Source organism: Perissodus microlepis, chromosome 9 (genome assembly GCF_051167445.1).
Source record: "Perissodus microlepis isolate ML-2025 ecotype Zambia chromosome 9, ASM5116744v1, whole genome shotgun sequence".
In the NCBI taxonomy this organism is placed as follows: Eukaryota; Metazoa; Chordata; class Actinopteri; order Cichliformes; family Cichlidae; genus Perissodus; species Perissodus microlepis.
The window spans coordinates 22,930,223-22,951,542 of record NC_140469.1 but is presented as its reverse complement, the minus strand read 5'-3'; the positions used below and the strand labels follow the sequence as shown (position 1 = coordinate 22,951,542).

Genomic DNA, 21,320 nt, shown 5'->3' with positions numbered 1-21,320 from the left:
GTTTCAGACAGATAAGATAAAGGATCTAAGGACAAAGTGAGAGCTCTAGCTTTTTTCTGCTGTCGACCTATCAGTTTTCCAACGAAGAGGGAGGGGAAAAAAAGAAAAAACATGGATCTGTCTAGAGCATGTTGGGATATGTAGTTTTGCTTGTCGACATGAGTTTGTGTTTTCATCCATAAGAGCGAAGTAACATTATATATTTCACTTCGCAACAGCTTTCTCACTCGTTTGACTTTAATATGTTGTTTTTATATCTAAACCATATTTTCACAGACGTTTTTTGTTTGTTTTCTTCATGTGGACGCAGAGGATTGTGGAGTTTGTAGGCTCTGTCGATATACAACAATAAGACTACAATTCCCACAGTGTGTGCTGTTCATGGCGTCTGGTCAAGGGCTAATGACAAGTCGCCTTCTGACAAACAGATAGGCCCGTGATTTTAACGGTAAGTAACGACAGTTTTAAGCGGTTTTTTCTCGAAAGTGTGTCAGTGTAGATACCGTTTAGCGGAAACGACATTGTCGCTAAAGCTGTGCCACACATTAAACGTTGTGTCCTAGATATCCAACTGGCTCAGCCTCCTCCTACTGGTGGTCATAACATATTGTAGACAGTTAACTTTCAAGTATAGCTGGTCACATTAGCGTCGCAAAAGTCTGCTCGTTTGCAGACGAAAACAAACCAAACTGTTGCTCAGAGCTAGCATAAATGCTATAAACAAACGTTTTTAACGTTTTGTTTTTGGGTTTTTTTGCAGTTGTCGTGAGTTTGTTTACTGCTTGCAGGTGTTGTTGTTGTGCTGTCTGCAAGTGACACGATGGAGGTGGAGAGCGTCCGCGTGGAAGATGAAGGGCGCCTGACCCAGATGAGGTTTGATGCCGCCGTGAAGGTGATCAAGAGTTTACCCCCGAATGGTGAGTGAACACCTCACTCGAAGCTCTCTTTCTCTCACACACAGACACACATATACACACACACAGGCCAGTTCAACCAGCTCAGCCACCCCCGGGCAGGTGCGGTGCAGCAGCTTGTGCGATTTAAATAATCCACTTTGGCCTGCTTGCTTTGTCCCCAAGCCATCACAGATTTGAAAGAAATAGAAATCAGCCACAACTCTGCACGTGGAGGGTAAGGCTTTTTTATGTGATGAGAGTTTTCTTTTCCTCAGGTCCCTTTCAGCCCTCCAATGACATGATGCTCAAGTTCTACAGCTACTATAAACAGGCCACTGTGGGACCATGCAGCATACCCCGACCTGGCTTCTGGGATGCAGTTGGAAAGGCGAAATGGTAAGTTAGGGGGCGGTGGTGGTTGTGCACTTAGGATTCCTTCAGAACTCAATTCTATGGGGAAAAAAATGTGATTTCAGGGTATAAAAGGAATAATTTGTGCCAAGAGCAATCAGTATACTAAATAATGAGATGCTGTGTTGCTATGATTTGTTTGATTTGTTTATGGCTTGGTGAACCAAAGACAATTTTCCCTCGATGTGTGTAATAAAGTCTATTCTACTCTATTTCTCCTGCACTAATGGTGTAACAGGAAGATGCATGCACTTCCCCACACTCCTTGTTTTAAATCTATGTGGATCAGTGTACTTCTAAGAATAGTCCCCCAGACACAAACCCTGTTGCTGTAATGTTTTATCATATTTTATCATTCTCTGGCGGTCACATGAAGACAGCTTGTGATATTCAGAAATGGAAATCTCACTCTGTTAAGCTCAGGCTGTGTCAGGTGATCTCTGGACTCATTAAAATATATCAGTGACCTCTTACCCACAAAGCTGGACAGTTTCTCTCAAGGAGGGGCTTGTACCTGTGTGTTTTCTCAGTCCTGTCTGTCATGAAGCATTGAGTTTGATCACAAACCTTGAAGCCCTTGCTCACCATGATCTGCTTTGTCCTTCTGTAGACTCAGATATAGCTATATTCTTATTTGCAAGGCTGTTTTTGATGTACTAGGTTGGTCAAAAGAAGTACGGGATGTTACTGTTTTTGGTCTCAAGACTTATTCCTTCTGTAGTCATTTAAATGTTTAGATTCAGATAACTTGATTAATTCCAAAAAGGTCAATTTGTTTGTACCTGTTAAGCATCTGGTCTCATAAAGGATTTTTAAAGGACTTTGAGGAAGTTGCTTGAACTCTCCTGCCCTGTTTTTGGCCTGGTTTCTACGCAGCTGCTGATTGCACCGCTGCCTGTTCTGCCCAGGACACCCTTGAAAAAGTTATTTTTAATCTTAAACATGATATTTTCGTGGTTAAATAAAGGCTAAATGAACACATGTTTCATGGGTAGGTACAGTTTCTAATGAATGTTTAAGTGTCTGCCAGACTGTGATCCAAAGTTAGTAAATTAGTTGGTGTCCTCAAATAGTCTTTCCATATTGACTCAGCTGAAAACTGGAACTGGCACAAAGGCCTTCAAACACACTTTTGCTGACACATGACATTCTCTTCTGTGTGTTCCACCTTATAAAATTATATAACAGTGCATGTTTTCTTCTTTCACTTGCTTTTATTTATTTTATTTATGTATTTATTGTGATAGGGATGCCTGGAATTCTCTTGGAGAAATGTCCAAAGAAGAAGCAATGGCATCTTATGTTGATGAAATGAAACTGGTACGTTTGCCGTCCATCTCCCACCTCTTGAAGCACCTTTTTAACCTGTCTGTGTTTCATGTCCTTGTGTGTAATCAAATGACACAAGCCATGTGAAGAGTAACACAGATACATTGCCTTTACAGTCATCTGAATCAGGAATAACCCAGTTACACCAAATAATTTATACCGCAATACCGGTACTTTGAATTTAAAGCACTTCCTGGTTGTTTGTGACTGTGGGATAATATTCTCATTGTGCTCACTCTGGATTTGGTTTTCAGATCCTAGAGGGGATGCCCATGACTGACGAGGTGGAGGAGCTGTTAAAGGTCCTCGGCCCGTTCTACGAGCTGGTGGACGAAAAGAAAAAGATCGCGCAGATATCAGACCTGAGCACAGGTTGGTGTTTCCTCGCCAGGTGGATTGCCCACACGTTTTACTTTGTGATGTGGAGTTTAACCTCTTTTTTTGCCTCTTGTTATACGCTCAGCCCGTTTGACTCAGTTTGCTAGGCAACTGGAAGGCAAGTACATTACTGTGTAAACACACGGGTCTGTTGATATACTTTACTTCCTGTCTGGTGTTGTAGCTCAGATGCTTTGAGTCCTTATTAGCAGTCATAGAAAGCTTGCTTGTAGCTTACCTCAGTTAAGGTTCCCCTTACAATCAGAAATGGACACATTTCATTTTAATATGTTAACATCTTAAGCAAGTGTTTGTGAGCTTATAAAATTCTTTCTGTTTGTGTGTGTGTGTCTGTAGGGTTTGGCACAATGATGAATTCAATGGCATCAAAAAGTGTTGCAAAGAGCATTGTTAGAAACATGGAAATGAACGGCACTCTGGAGACACGGCCTGCAAGGCTTAAACAGAAGGAAGTGAGGTCAGAGGAAGATGCGCTGCAGGATGATGATGATGAGGAGGAGGAGGAAGATGACGATGAGGAGGAGGAAGAAGAAGAAGAAGAAATGGTGACAAGGGAGGTCAGAAAAGGTAACAAAGTTGCTCCTTTTGAGTATGAATATCTGAAATGATATTATTACATGTTAGATGCAGATTTCCTCTATCTTCTATATTTTTTCCTCAGACAAAAAATCTGGACCATCACAACCAAAGAAGAAAACTTTAGCTAGGAGACAAAAAGCTCCGCTGTCAAACGGTAAAGTCGCTAACGGGGCCACCCATCTGACCAATGGCAGTCATTCCAGAGCTGCTCTGAACAGCGACAAGTCCCAGGAGGGTTCACTTGGCGAGCCTCTGCTCAACGGACACAATCCAGGTAGGAAAACCGATATTCCAACATAGGGCTCTGTTTCAGCCCACAGTACATCCCTACAGCGGTCCAAAATAGTCATTGAGGACTCACCAACACTCAAGCTGTCTGAGCACCATGTGATCAGATAATCTGCTAAGCTTCATTCTCAGAGTTGCAGCACACATTGAATCTTAACACTTAACACATCCGCTGCTCCTGGGACAGGCTTAATGGAGAAAATTAATGGTTCTGTAGAAACTGAGGGAAAAGCCCCTAATTCAGTGAACTTCCTCCTTGTCACTCTGGTAATTACAGTGCAGACTAGTCATCATAATGGAGAACAAGTCTTGAGTTTTGTGTGCCCTTTTGCCCTCTTTGTAATGACATTAGATCCAAGTGTAGCTGCGTCTGCACCCAGTCACCTGACCAGCGACTCAGACAGCGAGGTGTACTGTGACTCTGTGGACCAGTTCGGACAGGAAGAGGCAAGTAAAAACTTAAACATCACAGAAATATCAACTGAGTTTAGCCAACTGGACTGTTTTTTACTCATCTTGTTGTTTTTCTGAAGAACTCTGAGCATAACCGCTCTCTGGATGATTTGGATGAAGAAGAGAACCACCTCCAGCCGCCTCTGGAGGAGAGACGGGAGACTCAGGAGGATGTACAGGGTCCATTGCAGGTTGTCAGATGTGGAGGAGAAGATGGAGAGGCAGGTGGAGCAATGTCACAGAGGCTGAATGTGACTGTGCCTGGTGGCTCTTCAGTCAGAAGAGGAAGGGGTAAGACTGCATTCACAGGGTTTTACACTCACATTTAAATGTTATGAAATGCAATCACAAGGATGACAGCATGATTCTGTGGAGCCGGCAGCTCTGTGTGGCTTTTGTTTTTCCATTTAGTGGCCTTTCAGTGTCACAAAGACTGTCATTCCATTGTATGCGCTGACACCCAAGCATGTGTCAGTTATTCAAATTCCGTTCTATTTTTAGGCTCCAGGTCTCCAGGCCTTCGCCCTGGATCTCAGATGCCCATGCACAGTGCTGGAGATGGAGACGGGGGCCGCTGGGGAGGTGCAGGAACACCTGGAGCGAACCTGAATGAGCAGATCGTCGTGGCACTGGCCAGACTGCAGGAGGACATGCAGAGCGTCCTGGAGAGGCTGCACACACTGGAGGCTCTAACTGCAAGCCAGGTCTGATGATATTCCAATGAAAGTGACTCGAAACAAAAAATACAATGTGGCTTCTTTGAGGCTTAACTAAGAAAAAATAATAGATAACATCAAGTGTTATCTACATCTTTCCACTCTGTGTGAATACTTTCTGGTCTTTATAAGCAAGTTAAATATAACACTATTTTTTTAAATATAAACATAGCTGTGTCAATGTCATTGATCGTTGATCAGTAAAATAACAACCTTTATTTATTAATTAATTTTTTTCCTGATGAAAACAAGGCGATGGCTAAATAAAAATTAATGCATAAAGAGAAAACTATGATAAAGTGCACATACACTTTTGTCAGCGCATAACAATGAGATGAAAATAGTCTGGCGAGGTGACAGCCAATCAGAGCTAAGTAAATTGTGTAGAAAAAAAAAAAAAAAGACGACACGAGTTTGGAAATGATCCAATAAAAAGTAAGCTCGCCTTCTCTTTTTTTATTTTTTGCCTTTTTTTAAAAATGTCATTATTATTTTATTTTTATTTTATTCATCATTTATATTTATTTACAATTTATTTAAAAATAATAATTCTTTGAAAATTAATCTAGTGCAGTAAGGACAGACATGCATATTTGACTCGACTAGGCATATGGACACATTTCACATTTGATGTCAGGAAAAAATCTTTGTAAGTCATGTGAAGCTCGCCTCTGTAAAAACACAGCAAACTTTTACAACTTTTTGTTTTATTTAACTAAATCAGCTTTAGATTTAAGCGACAATAATCACACACACACACACACACACACACACACACACACACACACACACACACACACACACACACACACACACAATCTTATGACATTTTAGTCAAAAAACTATGACTAAATCTAAATCAAAATTTCCTGTCATAATTACACTATATGTAAACTTAGAACTATACAGCAAATGATTAAACTACTCGTGGTGGCTTTCTGCAGTTTATAGACTGCAAGGCTGACAGCAATGTTAAGCTATCTATGGTGAGTAAAATGAGCTGGCAATGGAATTTGATTGTACTACTCATTTTATAATGTTTAGGCAATTTTAATTATCTTCAGTGATCTATTAAATAAAGTAGCATCAGCTACAGGACTGGACAGCTGGCTAGTGACAGGATAATAACTTACTGTGAAATAATGAAGAAGACAAGGTAAACAAAATTTGAAGCTAACTAAGTAACCTCTCTAAACAGTAGGTGCTTTCTTATCATAATGCTACAGGTTTCTTTTTATGTGTATTTCATTTTAACAGGAAGCTGGGATTGTGCAAGAGTCTCCTGTCCAAAATTGGCTGCAGTTCAAACAGCAGTGGTCACACTTTATACACAGTGACATTAGGACAGGGAAGGGAAACACAGGTGGTCATAGTGTCATAAATAAAACAAGTGAAAGGCAACAGTTTGAAGAGCTGAATTCAAATATGATGCACGTAGTAGTGAATTATGCTAAACTACATGGATTTTTTTTTATATATATATAAATAATATATAAGAACTGGTCTTTGTTTCAAGAACCAAGAACTTTGTCTTAATAAGACTATTGACATAAAACAGCAGTGCAGTGGTTAGCACTTGTTGTGTGGAGTTTGCAGGATCTCCGTGTGCCTCCGCGGGTTTCCTCTTTGTATTGCTGCTTCCTCCCACAGTCCAAAAACAGACATGTTCAGTTAATCAGTCATTTGTAATCCGCCATTGATGTGAGGTAGATGAAATGCATCTGGCCATATTTTGCTGTATTGAATTCATTAGGACGATCAGGTATCCCACTTCAGGTGGGACTGAATATCATTCATTTCCATCCTGTCTCACACATTTAGATAATGTCCCATATTTTGATTTACTCTAATATTAAAAAGTTAACACAGCCTGACAGACACTTTTCATCCAAAACTGCAGGTTAACCTGTCACCATCTTTTGGTGCCAGTGGAAAAGGACATGGAACAATAAGTACTTAAAGGCTACTTGCAAGTGGATAAGGCCAGTAACTCACAAGAAATGGTTTCTGAGAAAGAGATGTTGCAGATTTGTAGATGAAGTGGAAAAGCAGCTGAAATAACAGTTACTGGGAGAGATGACTCTAAGAAAACAAACAGGATGAGTTCTGTGTGTATAAAGCAAATAAATATATATTTTTTTAGCCACGGTCCAGACCTTGGACACAAAGAACCTTCAGCTTCTGTTGATGCTTACTGTTTACCCAGAAGGAGTTTGCAAAAGACATTCATTTAAAAGTTAGCTTGTTGGAATCCGCTAACTGCTCCGCTTAATAACATTTACAAAAAGGAAGTGAAATTTGTGCAAAAAAAACCAATATCAAAAATATATAATATATAGATTTCTATGTGGCTTTAGAAATTTAAGATAAGATATACTTCAGTTATCCCAAAAGCTGGGAAATCACTTTGACAGCAAACAAATATAAAAAAAAACAGACTACCTCAATAAAATAGTTTCTTAAATTAAATCTCATAAAGGTTAAATGAATTGCTTAATAAATCACTAATAAAATAAATATAAGTTCTTTCTTTTTAAATGTACCCATAATGACAGATTATGAACTCTTTCTTTTGGCAGGCAAGATCAGTGGCTCTGTCTCCTACTTATGCATCTCCCCCAGTGAATAATAGGAGTCAGGTAAACAGTTGCAGTCTTCATTAAATTTTTGAAAACAATCTATTGAATTTCCAGCTGATTCAATTAATTTAAACCATATGTTCATTATTAGAAGTTAACAAGTTTCATTTGTAATAGCAATGTATATTTTTTGTCCTCCTAGAAACCGTCCTGGTGGCCTTTTGACATTTCACCAACCAGTTTGGCCTTTGCTCTTATATGGCCATTTGTGGTACAGTGGCTTATCCACCTATACTTGCAGAGGAGGAGAAGGTAAGAAACATATGGACAACACACATAGTCCAAAATTAGGTGAAAATTCACAACCTGCACTTAACAGACTTTTCCTCGGTCGTTAACAATAAAGATGAGTGAGTGGAAGTTTTTTTTGGTTTGTTTTTTAATCTTACTAAAATCGTATTGACTCATATGAGGTTCACTCCATTTCTTTGGCTACAGTGGTTTTGCTATAAAGTGCTTAAAAGATTGTCTGACTTTAAGAAGGTTTAAAAAAAAAAGTCTTTGCTTTCGTAAAGTGTCCCACACTTTTCAGGTATTTCTGATATTAACTAATTTCATTTATTTTCTTTTTTCTTTTTCTCCAAAAGACGAATCAACTGAACCCAGTGACGACAATAACAAATCCCCAAAATATTATGGATGGGTTGCTAATGGCTGTAACTCTTCCCCTGCTTAGACCCATGGCCCAGTAATTAGCTCTTGCACTATAAAGAAAGCCCCTAAAACTAACGAGAGAGAGGAAGCAGTCTCTCAGGCGCGTTGCAGCGTGGATGTGGAGTCACAAAGGAAGATGAAAGTATGGGCTTGCTGTCTGTGATTATCCAACTGTTTCAAGATGAATCTACTGTATTGGATTTTTTTTCTCTGTAAGAAATGGTCTGAGTCCAGCTGTAGAGTAGCTTCTCAATTATTTCCGTAACTGAGATATTATTGCACACAAATCGGCGTTTTCAGCTTAAGGTTTCATTTGATGTTACTAGAAATGTCCCCAATTCCCTTTCATTAGTTGCCCAGGTAATGCTGCTATAGTAAAATATTGTAATTACTGTAGAAATGAGGAATAAATGTATTAATGTACTGAAATGTGAGATTCTTTTTAATTCTAAGTTAATATTTATTGCTTTTAGCAACAGTTGCAATGAAGACGTTGCTGGCCAGCTTTCAGCTGTAAAAGTGAGATTTCTGTTGAAGTGAATGTTTGCGTGTAGGTCAGACCAGGTTCAGGATGTTTTCATCAACGGTTTTGCTACATATCAGTCTGCACATCACCTCAGATTGTTTTGTACTTCAGTTTCTAAATAGAAGAAGTGCCTCAGCATTACAAGGTATTTTGTACTGTAGGCATTATGATTTCTTACATTCTCTTATTGTAACATAACCCTTGCATTTCTGGACCAAATTCAGACTAATTGTACTACTTAGTGAGCCATGAATTAGCAGAAATCTTCCAATCTGATATCCGATAACTAATGCATAATGTTTGTCACCATCTGTGTCGTTTATGCATTTTTGTTTTCTGTGTTGTTTCATTTTAATGTGTGAAGAATTTCATTGGGATGATAGTAATCGTGAATTGTTTGCAGAGCAGCGAGCTCCATATAAATTGTATACAATAGCTGTACAGTCCAAACAAAAATGCAATATTTTAATTGCATCTCTGTGTAATATGATGCCATATTTACAAAGTATGGCATCTGCATTAGCACTGATCTTTCCAGCGCTATTATGTTTTAATTAAAGGAAAAAAAATGCAATAGTTTACCTTTCTACTGAAATGTACTAAGGCTTTCTCACCCTCTCTGCCTGTGGATAGAGTGGTGTTTGCATGTGATAATCTCAGCCTGAAATAAAGTTTTCACAAAGCAGGTTTGTCCACTTTATTTCAAATAAGTGGTTACTTGAGACCTCACAATAAATCTACTATAGCCAGCAACAACTGCCCACACACTGTGCCCACTACACCAGCAGCAGTTGTGGGTCTGAGGATTTCATCCCAAATACCTAAGGGCACTCGGAGTACAAGTGGTTCGCAGGTCGAGCTTTGGATGGGCCTCCCCAGACCATCGCTGAACTGGTCATGTTAGATGATTAACGTTCACCTGACTCTTTAACATCCGTCAAATGTGGTCAGTGTGACCCTGCTCTCATCTGTGAAGAGAACAGGGTGCAAGTGACAGATCTTTTAGTTCTGAGTGTACATGTAGATGAGCAGTAGGGTGGCAGACCACCTCACAAAAAGCAGCAGAGACCAGTCCTGTTGCTGGGTTTATACCACTTTATGGCCTGGTCCAGCCCACCTTGTGTAACTGCTCATCTCCTGGTATTCCCTTCACATTTAATTTCTTTAAGAAGTGTACAGTTGAGATTTTTCTCCAAATAAAATTCTGCAAAAATACTCAAAGAACACATGTTGTTACAAACAGGTTTTATTTGTTTTTTCTTTTTTCCTAAGAATTAAGATAAAATTGTGCATGTAGCAAGAATTAACCAGTAGTGTGGAAAACTGAGTGGATACAACAATCAAAATTAGAAACATTACGTAAAATAAGTCCTGCTGGGATAAAGTAACAGTCTTGTCTTGAAACAACACTACACTACATTTACATACAGTATATAAGACATTATTTATGAATATGTTTTTCTTCAACACTAAAACATGACATTTGTACCAGTACAGCAGAAAATTGAGCATATTAACTTTAACATCCTCATCACAACAAAATCAAGCAGCAGATAAAGGGGTGCCTTGCTAGTAGAGTAATGCAACGCAGTAGTGCTAACATTAAAAAGATATTTCTTGTAGCTAAGTGGCCCTTTTTAATTGCACAAATGTAAAATGTTTTCTTTAAAAACAATATTACAACAGCGAACGGAAAAGCCACCCTAATCCACATCTTCACCTCGCATTTACTTGCAGAAATCCAAGGTCTGAAGTGTTTAAAAATCACTCTCACATCATACATTCGAGCGAGAGAACAACTTCTATAGACTGAAGCCGGACACGGCAATGTGCTGAGCATTGTTTCTCGCATCAAAGTAAGAGGTGTCGGTTTCGTCGTCTGGTTGAGGTATGAAAGGCATCGGCTGGTTCTGCAGGTTGTCCCAGTCCAGACCGTGAAACAGGGGGTGGCACTTCAGTTCTAATGGAAAATATAGGCAAATGACAAACAGCAAAACACACAACAACCCATTTCTTCTTCTTCTTTTGTTTTTGAGAACATAGGTTCAAATTAACTTCCAACTTCTAAAGTCGGTATAAGTATTTTATGTTAAGTTAATCTGTTCTAAAATGGGGTGAATTTTCTGTATTTACATTACATTTTTCCTTATTTATTCATGTTTAAAAAATATAATAATTTGTGTTTTTATTGATGTGTTTATTTCTGTTTGGATGACAAATACTGTTGAGATTTTCACTTGATGGGATAGTTATTCATTAAGCCAATTGTTTCTTTCTCTTTTGGTCTTTTATTTTGAAAGGTGGTCTCTACCTTTTAAGCCAGCGCGTTTTGTCATGTCCATGGTCAGCAGGATTTCAATGGCATTCCTGGAGTCTACAGATAACTCCTCCTCCCCCTCAGGCCAGGGTATATCTACAATAGTTGATAGTAACGTAGGCGTGTTGGTAATCGAGAAGAAGCTTAATGAGTTACATATTTTAGATGGTTTTGTGGTTGAGGGTTGGAAGAGAAGAGCAAACCCACCCCTGTTCAGAATATTCTGGAAGACCAGCTGGGGCGTCTCGTCATTGAATGGCGGCACACCTGTGAGGAACTCGAAAAGACACACACCAAGCGCCCACCAATCCACCATGAAGTCTGCCCGGGTAGACGACGACGACAACAACAACAAAAGAAGAAGGAATAGTCACATTTTTGTACAGCCGTGGGCCTGAAACGCCTCACTTTCCCCTGTGATTTCTGTTAGAGTGCACACTAACTGCACCGCAGTGGCAAAAGCAGGGACTACGTGAGATACTGAGTACTGGGGAAGAAAACATTCTTTCATTCTCACATACAAAAACCTAAAAACATATCATTAGGATTCGTTTGTATTAAAATTTGATGTCAATTAAAACAAGCAGAGTTAATTGAGGGTAAAACAAACAGGGTGCCTGCAAACGTTGTGCTTCTCAAGACTTATTTTTTAGTTCTCGATAGCTGCACAGACTTAAAACCATGATTACAGTTATAGGTCTCTACTATTGAGCGAATAAGACAATAGATGAATAAATTCATGTCACAGAAGTCAAATAGCAGCGATCAAGCTACAAAATTGCATTGTGCAACTGACAGGAGACACTGCCCTCAATGTGTTAACATCTGAATTAATAACAGCATGGCAGATCAATAGGTTATTATTAGATGACATTTTGTGTGATGCCAGTGCCACTGTGCATTGACAGTGTGTCAGAATTGCTCAAATTCTATAGATTTATAAGAACAAAAAGAAGAAAATCTTTTTTTGCCAAATTAAAAGCACATCAGCCACAGCTAATCCGATTCCCCTGCTGGCACAATGGTGTTAAAAGAGACTTGAAAGACCCAATGCTTTAACCTTTAGAATCACACACTTGAAGCACCATCCCTTTCCCCTTTAATTAGGCCCACAGTTTGTTCACCGATCCAAAGGGCAGAAACAGCGGGGAAAGGGAAACGGGGCAGGAATCCGCTCATTCCCTACAGCGTATTAGCAGGCCGGGGAACATGCAAGCTCGCTTGCAAAGAAACATTAACGTTAAAAACTTACCACACTGACCACTTCCTGAAACTAAAAGAGAGTGCCTGTCACAAGAGCTACAATGTCAAGCAAACTATTCAGTTAAAACAAGACTGAGACTGACTGACTTTGGCTTTGTCATCGTTACAGAACCTTTGAAGATTTCTCTCTCTTACCATGTGGTTTTCCCAGAAGAAGCTCTGGAGCCAAATAGTCAGGGGTTCCTAAAATTGGTACTCCCTCAACAGGCAGTGCTCCCCTTCGGACACTCTTTGGAGTCCTGTAAGGGGTATGAGAGGTCGACATGGGCTGAGGAGTCTGAGGAAACAAAAGCATTCATTTCATTAATATGTACATAATCCTATAGAACTGCCTTTTATTGAATCATAAATGTAACCTGTGACTGCCAAACTTTATTAAAGTGGTTGTCATTGTCAGTTATGTAGAAGATCTTCGAACTTCAGTTAAAGAGGGGCAACCAATTAGAAGAACGTCAACTTAAAGTCAGAGGACAGGAAGTTGATAAGATAAAAAAGCAATTGATTTAAATTGTGAGACAAGCAAAATTACTCTAGTAGAGCACAAAAATAAAAATACTGACTTAACAATGAGAGCGTCAGGTTGCGTTTCTGGGGCTATGCAGACTGCTGTATTCCTCGTCCTTCCGTGCCTACCTGATAGAGAGAACCACTGGAGCTGGGTCTCTTCTGCACTGGTGTTGCAGCTCCAGATGCGACGTTATAAGAAGCCGTTGTGGACACGTCCATAGCTTCCACAGATCCAATGCTAAGTCGGGACACCCCGGACACGTTGGACCGATTAATGGAGCTACAATAACTACGGAAGGCCACGACATTTCGCGGCTTGAGGAATAAAGGGGACTCCGCATCACTGCAAGCGAGCTCAGGAAGTCGGTTCGCAAAGAAACAGCGAGATTCATCTCTCTCCAGAAAATGACCAAGTTTAGGTGTTTCAACAGTGGCCACAGGAGTTTTTGGTAGTGATGCAGTATAGAAGGAGTCTTTACTTTCTTTGTCCTCCTCTGGTGATAATGAATTCCTGTGTTTGACAGGCTCAGTTGGCTGGAGGGATGGGTGGCTGTCTATAGTGAAAGACATTTCGTGCATAGACCCATCAGAGTCCATGCTCAGGTTCCTACAAATGTCACTTGTCCCAGGAAGTGGTGACGTGAAACTCGTGTATGACAGGTCTTTGGCTCCACCTTCAAATACATCCTCCACCGGCTCTTCCAGTTCATAAAACAGACTTTTGGCTACAGCAACGGGACTGGAGCGCTTCGGCACCCGCTCTTCAGTTGCCCCGATCCCCTCAGTGGAGACCATGAAGTCGCCTATTTTGATGGTGGAAAATGTTCCAGTCAAGCCGGTGTGAAACCTCTCAGTCTCCACAGGAATCTCATAGAACCTCTTGTAGTCTGTGTTTCTCTTTTTGGCTCGGATCTCTGGCGTCCCTGGACTTCTTTGTAAATCTGAAAATGTTCTCTTCACGGATGAGGGAACTGCTAATTGACAAACATTCTCCTGAGCTGTGGAGACAGACTCCTGGTTGTTCGTATGGGATTTATTTTCTACAAGATGAGCTTCATTTGACTTTTTTGATTGACTGCAAGAGGCCTTATCAGAAAAGCAAAAGGTGTCCCGTTTTGTGGGCGGACTGTCCTCTTTGGGCACCTTCAACTCAGATCGCCCTCTCCCGTTCTGGTCATTCATGTGTTCATTCTCTTTCTGAAGAAAAAAAAAAAGTCACAATATGCAATGAAATGTGAGTGAGACACTTTATGAACAGGAAACTCCAAGCCAAAAAACTTTATTGGTCTTTAATTACACATGGATAAAAATAAGAATTAAGAAAATCCACTTACCTCCTCACACTCCCACAGTGGACTGGTGCCACCGTCAGTGTCAGTAGTGCTGCCTGCACTCATCGTCTGAAACCTGCTCCTGGTCTTCATCAATGTGGGAGTCAGATTTTTTGTCAAATTATGAGGACTAAACACGTTGCTCTTTGGTCCTATCAGATAAAATTTAGAAGAAAAAAACTGAACAAAAGGCGAAATTAGCATACATTTTCATTGTCAGCATAACTCGTCTTTCCACATGAACAAAGAATGACAAAATGCCAAGAGGATAGCTCTTGGCTGTCTACTACAGCCTGACAGCATCAGCTAATAATGACCTATCACTTAAAAATCTGCATCATATGCTTTCATGTTGTAACTTCATGGTATATTGATAACCATTTTGTTACCAACTTTAAAGCATGCATTTAACAGGAACCCTTATTATTTCCCCTTTTTAGTAAAATTTCTAACATAATGTAGGCAAAAAGAAAATAAATAAATCAACCTCCCAAAATAAAATGTCCTTGATGACATACTCAGTTTCCAAGGGTAGCGAGCAGGTGAAGACAGGCGATCTATTTTCTTCATTACAGGAGAATCAAGAGATTTATTCCTTGGTTTTATTTTGCCGCACGACATGGGACTGGACACCACAGTAGCGCTGCAGTGACGCTTGCCTTCTGCTGCTGGTGTATTCTGTGTTTAACAGAATAAAGGAAAAAGAGGAATTATGTAACACACACACACAAAACAACACATCTGATTGTTTTCCTGCATGTGAAGTGATTTGAATTCACTTACAAATCCAAGGGAGCTGATTAAAGAGAGGACTTGGCCTGGCGTGCGGGAATAATCCTTCTTGGGTTTAGCCAAAGATGGGGTAGTGAGGATATCCATAAGACTCAGCTCTAATATAGAAAGCACAGAGGTAAAGGAACTATTAATAATATTTCTAAAGGTGATGGTTACAATGTGCAAAAGCTGCTGGGAAGTCAAACCTCTGTCCAGCTTGACTTTAGAAAGGCCAAAATCTGTTAGTTTAATGTGGCCTTCGTTGGATATGAGCATGTTGTCTGGCTTCAGATCTCTGGGGAAAAAAATTGTTACAGTTCAAAAATGCATATAAACGTCGATCAAACTGAATGAAAGTGCAAGATTTGCATACACTGTAAAAGTACCTGTGAATTATACCATGACGATGGAGATAGTCTAAAGCCAGTGCGACCTCTGAGATGTATTTTACAGCCATATCCTGGTCAAAATAGCCATAGATATGAAGGAGAGATTTGACATCTCCACCAATGAGGTATTCCATTACCTGTAAGCATAAACAATGACTTAATAAACGGGGTCATTAACATGTTTAACGCGAGTCTATTTTTTTCATCTCTGGGCGTTACCAGATAGATCTTGGTGGCTGTCTGAAGGGAGTAAAACAGGTGAACCACGAAGGGACTTTTGCTCAAAGCGAGGGCATCTCGCTCTGCCTTCAGCTGGTTTGTCATGTTTTTATCCACCATATCGGCTTTCTTCATCACCTATGAGGCAGAAGAAATGTGCATTTAAGTAAGCTAGATCTCCCTTTAATGATTTAGAATAAGCACAGGTTAAAAACCCACTAACCTTAATGGCATATAAGCGTGCGTTGCACTTCTTCCGTGCAAGGTAGACCTTGCCAAAAGCCCCGCGGCTGATGGGCTTCAGCACGACGAAATCGTTGATAGACGGCGGTTTAAGGTGATGATCTACAGCTTTCACGTCGGCACACGAGCGGTGCTCTTCCTCTGCGTCCATTATTTAACTGCTTTAAAATGAGGGTTACGTCTGTGTAAGCCAGCCAGCTCAAAGTAAACAACACGCACTTGCAAAAGAACGGATTCTCTGGTTTGTTTTGAAATTTTGAATTCCGCAGATCTTTCACGGGGACCCCACTTAGTTGTCCAAGAAAGCGCCTGCGTGAAAAAGAACAACCTGTACTTGAACAACCCGTGTAGTGTAATTAGACGCTAGTTAATTTTGGCCGTCTAATTACAATTAAAACAATTATTTACCAGAAATCCATTATTTTGGAAACTGTTTTTAAATTTTGATCAGGCACTCACGAACAGACCAAAATGAGAAGAACGTGAAAATTAAATAGAAAAATGAATAATAACTGCTACGCTTTTTTTTACTATAAGGCACCTGATGCAAGTGAAGATTTCTTTTGTCATTTCTATGCATTATAAATTAATTTTAATGAGTTCAATGAAACAATCGCAATGATGCAAGCATCACCCGGAAGTAGTTCTTCTTTACGTCATTTTGTAGTCCGTTTGACCTCAGATGCCGGGGGATCCATTTGGCGTTATTAGCTGAAAAAAAAAGTTGTGTAACTGTTGAAAGTTGTGTAACAAGGAAAACCAAAAGGACGCCCCTTTCGGGAGGACGCATTCATTTGGGTTATATAGAGGGTCTGTCCTTACAAACCAGCCCTCCAAAGACGGTTTTGTAGCATCCATCGGCAAAAATGCTTTCGCTGTCTTCGTCATTTCAGCCACAGCAGGTAAGCCGACTAGATAGCGGCTTATTGACTTGGCTAGCTCATGTGTGTTCTTCTCGGAGTGAATTTAGTCTTTAGTTGTAAGTTATTGTTTATTTTAGGACTGTTATGGGAGTTATATCGACATGTAGCTCTGCTGCCTGTTGCTTATTTCACCCCCTTTTTTCCCTTTAGCTCGCCTAGTGTTAGCAAGAACATAACGATTACTCTAGAATAAGCCCATGCTTACGTCACGCTGTCACCCTGGGTCGGTGCGGAGACGAGCGTGATACGTGAGGTTTCGGTCGTGACTTTACCCAGAGATACGTGAAGGAAAATCTAGTTTAATTTAAGCAAAGTATTTGAAAAAATCATTCAAAGAGTAGAGGTTACGTAACTCGTCTGCCGTATGTGGGCCAAACCGCTCTATGTGCAGAATAACACTGACATAACAGTCCTGAACTCGCTGTCTCCGCCTGAAAGTCTCATTTAAAAACAAAAAACAAGTAGAATGGGAAACGTTAAATGTACATGCAGAAAATGTGAGGTGCTATGAGAGTGTTGTAAGCTACTGTTCTTGTGTCTTCCCAGATGATAGTGCCTCTCAGCCAGCTCATTAGTGCCCTCCACTCTCTGAAGAATTCAGCCACAGCTTCAATCCAGGCTCTTCACAAAGACTTCAATCCAGAGCACAGTGCATTTCTGAGAGAGGTGAGATCCATCTCCTGAGGATAGTAGCTGAAGGTGACATAGTACATGTTTTGTTACAGTGGACTATCTAAGGTAAACCACAGATCTGTTGATGGCGACTTTATGGAAGTATGTTTATGAGTAAACTTTATTGAATCTTCACTACTTTTAATGGCCGCACACTATATTATACTGTACCATAGTAATGTGTCTAAGTAAAGGATATATCTCTTTGTTCACTGTTTTAACGATCATTGCCTTGTCCTTATGGATCAGGTTGCTCCTCAGAAAATAGGTCATTGCTTATTTTGCAACAAGCGACTATGGAAGACCACGGGTCTGACTGTCCATAGAGAAAATTTTAAAGGATTTCTCCACTCTTCTAATGAGGACGTGAAAGAGGCTAGATCTTCTTATTTCAATAATTTTATGAATCATAATAAGCGTGATCCTCTACATCAACATGCTCTGATAAAGTGTCAAAGTAGTCTGCTTGTCAATCGATGTTTGAAAAGGGCAGTGGACTTTCCATGAAAAGTCTCCCTGTTTCTATGAAGACAATAACACTAAAAGACTTGATTACCAAAATGGGGAAAAGAAAACCCTCATCATCCTCGTTAGAGATTTTACCTGTTTGGAACTCTTCTCTGGCTCTGCATTAGACAGGTTTTCCTCATATTTATCTGACTGGGCTTTCACTGTTAGGTTGAATATATTCTCCTTTAACACTGTTTCTCTAACCTGTGAGCTGCAAGGCTTAATCCTGGGTCCATTATTGCCTTTCTTTCTACATTCTTCCTTTAGCTGGCATTATTAGATTTGTTTTTTTCTGAAAATCTTCATCATTTTCATGCCAGTAAAATGCACATACAGCTGAATTTCAAGCCTTATCAGCTGGATAGATTGTCCAACCTAACTGAATGTTTATCCGGATAAGTTACTGGATCTCCAGTAATTACTTTGCTATGTATTCCAAAAACACAGAGGCTGTGATTATAGTTCATTGTGTTGCTTATCTGCTAAGTCCAGTCTTCATAATCTTGGATATATATTTGATTCCTCTCTGGGCTTTGACTCACATGCAACATCTACTTTGACGTACCTGTTTTGTTTTGTTTTTTCCTTACATTTGTTCCCAGTTTATTTTAGAATAAAGAGCACTAAATGGCCAAGTTACATTCTGTTTATCTAAACTTCTTCTTAAACACGCTCTTGCTCACAGTAGGGCTGTGCGATATGACCAAAATCTCATATCCCGATATAAGAATTCTATCATCCTGATAACGATATAAATCACAAAAATGTAACATTTTCTGTAAATTCTGTGAATCTCGGGCAGCTCGACTTGCAGGAAGTGTTTCCAGCTGCGCGTCATGTAGCTGGAGTCGAGTGTTTTAACCGATGCATGAAACTATACATTTTTAGACATAAGTTGTAACGGCCGCCGTTTTCTTTGTGAGTATTTATTACACGGCGTGCTGCGGGGAAAAGCCTGTTCTAACGTTTGAGTCTAAGGTTTATTTTTTAGCACCTGTCGGCTCTTTTTTAATTCTCATCCGTAAATAATCTGCTCTTTCACGTGATTCAGTTTATTTTTAAAAGTCTCAACAGGATCTTGAGCTTTATTGTGAAAGGTTTATGTGGAACATAAACAAGCGGACACGCGATGCTGTTACCGTCGTTGTTGCTAACCACAACGCATAAAAACAGGTGCTTGTCCGTCCGTAGTGTGGTTATATTAAATATAAGAGAAAGAGAGAACTTTAAGAAAGTAATATAGCCACTACAGTGACCATCAAAACGATGAAAAAAATATTGCCGTAAACAGTTTATTTTGCGACACCACGAAACAAACGATAGTGTAAAATGAAACGATAGACGTTTTTATATCGTCATCCGATATATATCGTTATATCGAACAGCCCTAGCTCACAGTCTGAGATCCTAGGCTCAGAATTTGTTGGTTGTTCCTCAGGTGAGATTGAAGACTGGAGGCTATTGCATTTTTATTGTGACTATTTCTCATTTTTATTTATTTTTCTGTGTCATCTTTACTTATGTACTTACTTACTTTTAGGTGATCAGTTGCTCCATAGAGTAGGACAGGGCAATATGGCAAAAAATATTTATCACGATATGATAATATAATATGAAAACAAAGGCACTGCGCACGTGCGTTTTACCCATATTCTATCGCGATATTTCATTTTCTTATTATTGCCTAACATTATACCGGTATTACCGTGAACAGTATGATATGGCCCAGCCCTACCTTAGAGTTGTACATGACCTACCTTTGCTGTCCTTCACTTATAGCCCAGTGTGAGTCTGAAGGATCTGGGTCTGTCCGAGCTCAGGGCGAGTCAGCTGGACGAGCTCGTCAGCAGGTTACTGCCAACACCGGGACCAGAAGAGCCTCCCGCTGTTCCTTCGATATGGAGAACGAGCCACGTTTCTGCAGACAGCTTCTTTCACAACAAGCACGGTGAGCAGCTCAGTTGAGCTTTATTTATTTAACCAGATGTTTTAATGTGAAACAGACCTTGAGATTTTTTTCTCTTTTTGTACGATTTGTCTCACAGGGTTCTCACACAGGAATTTGGGGCTTTTCAGCTCACGATTATTCGACAGACAATACCACAGCCCACTAAGACAAGCTTGCTCAGAACTACAGTTTTTGCCTGGTAAGAAGCTGACGTTATACAAACTTAGTGGCATTAAAGCCCCTTTCAGGCATGCACTCCTTTCCATTTATCTGAAGGCACCTGAGCTTTTTTGGCCTCATGCCTGAGTGAAAAGTCAAAACACAATCTTACAATTTATACAGGTCTGATATATGTGTTCTGTATATGCTCTTTGTTAAGTTGCTTAGCTCTCAAAAAGCAGTCTTGGTTTAGGCCTTCAATAGCAGTAAGACAGAAAAAGCAATTTGGGGCTATCAATGGCTCTACTGGATGGCTTTCACTGTCCTTAACACTCAGTTTCACTTTACAACAAACAGGTTCTGTTTGTTATGAGTTGGTCTTCACAGCAGGGCCTGAGCTAAAGCACAGCCACCAATGGGGCCCCTATATAAACAGCAATACCGTGCTGCACACAAAAACTATGCTGTTTTGCAACGACACTGGCAATGATTACATTTTCAAAAGTGTAGTTACATGCGATTAGAGCACAGCTAGACTTACTTATGATAAACAGCTGTCATTTTAACAGACTGAAGAAGCCAGAAATGTTATATACCCCATGTCTGAAAAAGCTTAAAGATACTTGACATATAGTCACAAGTTTTCTGTCTGTGTAGTACGGGTCCAAAGTCGCGGTTTCAAGACACTTCGATCAAGGACCAGACGGGCGGAGTCTGGTTATGACGGTCCCGTGGAATCTGAAGCCTACACTCCAGGCTTCATGAAGGTATGCCACCACACGACTGATGTATCTGTTGCACTGTTATGAATACAGACTGTTGGTTAATCCAACATAAATTCAGTATTTACTGAATACTGAATTTCTCGGACACTGCACAGTTAGTTATGCAGTTAGAATGAACAACATACCGTAGTTTTTGGGTCATAAGCCGCTACTTTTTTCCCCCACTGTGAACACTGTGGCTTATACTGACGTGCGGCTAATGCATATTTTCTTTCATGCGGCCAAAAATATTTTGCCTGGTAACAGTAGACCAATAAAATTGATAAGTAGTATATATACCGTATTTATTTTTACTGGTTGTTAAGAGACGTTGTAATGTTGTTGTCCGTAAAAAAAACCATAAGCAACGTAATTTGTGTGTTACCGATACGTACGTATACTTAAAGGTAG

The 21,320-nt window shown here is 40.0% G+C and overlaps 4 protein-coding genes across 10 annotated transcripts in view; 3 read left to right on the top strand and 1 right to left on the bottom strand.

The window, feature by feature from the left end:
- Positions 1-320: 320 nt before the first annotated feature.
- On the top strand, positions 321-9,575 carry acbd5a (acyl-CoA binding domain containing 5a). 2 transcript variants are annotated; one of them, XM_084939688.1, is made up of 13 exons: positions 321-448; positions 789-917; positions 1,172-1,292; positions 2,555-2,627; positions 2,891-3,008; positions 3,372-3,602; positions 3,697-3,888; positions 4,255-4,349; positions 4,436-4,646; positions 4,857-5,059; positions 7,651-7,710; positions 7,853-7,962; positions 8,298-9,575. In XM_084939688.1, the coding sequence occupies exons 2-13, from the start codon at positions 821-823 to the stop codon at positions 8,308-8,310; spliced, it is 1,524 nt and encodes a 507-aa protein (XP_084795814.1). In that variant the 5' UTR covers positions 321-448; positions 789-820; the 3' UTR covers positions 8,311-9,575. The 2 variants fall into 2 exon arrangements, with proteins under 2 accessions (XP_084795814.1, XP_084795815.1); XM_084939689.1 differs by having other exon boundaries at positions 357-448; positions 761-917.
- A 550-nt stretch (positions 9,576-10,125) lies between these two features.
- On the bottom strand, positions 10,126-16,210 carry mastl (microtubule associated serine/threonine kinase-like). 2 transcript variants are annotated; one of them, XM_084939686.1, is made up of 12 exons: positions 15,914-16,210; positions 15,691-15,828; positions 15,469-15,608; positions 15,289-15,377; positions 15,092-15,198; positions 14,827-14,986; positions 14,312-14,460; positions 13,104-14,174; positions 12,606-12,747; positions 11,415-11,528; positions 11,202-11,303; positions 10,126-10,850 (listed from the first exon to the last, which is right to left on the bottom strand). In XM_084939686.1, exons 1-12 carry the CDS (start codon positions 16,082-16,084, stop codon positions 10,693-10,695), a joined length of 2,541 nt encoding a protein of 846 aa, XP_084795812.1. In that variant the 5' UTR covers positions 16,085-16,210; the 3' UTR covers positions 10,126-10,692. The 2 variants fall into 2 exon arrangements, with proteins under 2 accessions (XP_084795812.1, XP_084795813.1); XM_084939687.1 differs by lacking the exons at positions 10,126-10,850; positions 11,202-11,303; positions 11,415-11,528 and adding an exon at positions 11,538-12,480.
- A 391-nt stretch (positions 16,211-16,601) lies between these two features.
- LOC146380535 (ATP-dependent zinc metalloprotease YME1L1-like) overlaps positions 16,602-21,320 on the top strand; it is a 10,049-nt gene continuing 5,330 nt past the window's right edge. For both annotated transcript variants that reach the window (XM_084939683.1, XM_084939682.1), the window contains exons 1-5: positions 16,602-16,835; positions 17,403-17,522; positions 19,818-19,986; positions 20,084-20,185; positions 20,803-20,912. In XM_084939683.1, coding sequence (XP_084795809.1) covers positions 16,800-16,835; positions 17,403-17,522; positions 19,818-19,986; positions 20,084-20,185; positions 20,803-20,912 — 537 coding nt within the window. In that variant the 5' untranslated portion in view covers positions 16,602-16,799. The remainder of the gene's footprint in view (positions 16,836-17,402; positions 17,523-19,817; positions 19,987-20,083; positions 20,186-20,802; positions 20,913-21,320) is intronic.
- The window catches only part of LOC146380534 (uncharacterized), a 24,552-nt gene continuing 23,321 nt past the window's right edge, over positions 20,090-21,320 (top strand). For all 4 annotated transcript variants that reach the window (XR_014801320.1, XR_014801319.1, XR_014801318.1 and 1 more), the window contains exon 1: positions 20,090-20,185. The gene's annotated coding sequence lies outside the window, so the exon portion shown is untranslated. The remainder of the gene's footprint in view (positions 20,186-21,320) is intronic.

Coding starts and splice junctions, on each gene's coding strand:
- acbd5a (XM_084939688.1), top strand. CDS start 821: ATGGAGGTGGAGAGCGTCCGCGTGGAAGATGAAGGGCGCCTGACCCAG. Junction 3,889..4,254: donor GCTCAACGGACACAATCCAG/GTAGGAAAACCG, acceptor TAATGACATTAG/ATCCAAGTGTAGCTGCGTCT. Junction 5,060..7,650: donor AGGCTCTAACTGCAAGCCAG/GTCTGATGATAT, acceptor TTCTTTTGGCAG/GCAAGATCAGTGGCTCTGTC.
- mastl (XM_084939686.1), bottom strand. CDS start 16,084: ATGGACGCAGAGGAAGAGCACCGCTCGTGTGCCGACGTGAAAGCTGTA. Junction 15,378..15,468: donor CGTCATGGTATAATTCACAG/GTACTTTTACAG, acceptor TTTTTTCCCCAG/AGATCTGAAGCCAGACAACA. Junction 14,461..14,826: donor TCGCTACCCTTGGAAACTGA/GTATGTCATCAA, acceptor TTTATCTGATAG/GACCAAAGAGCAACGTGTTT.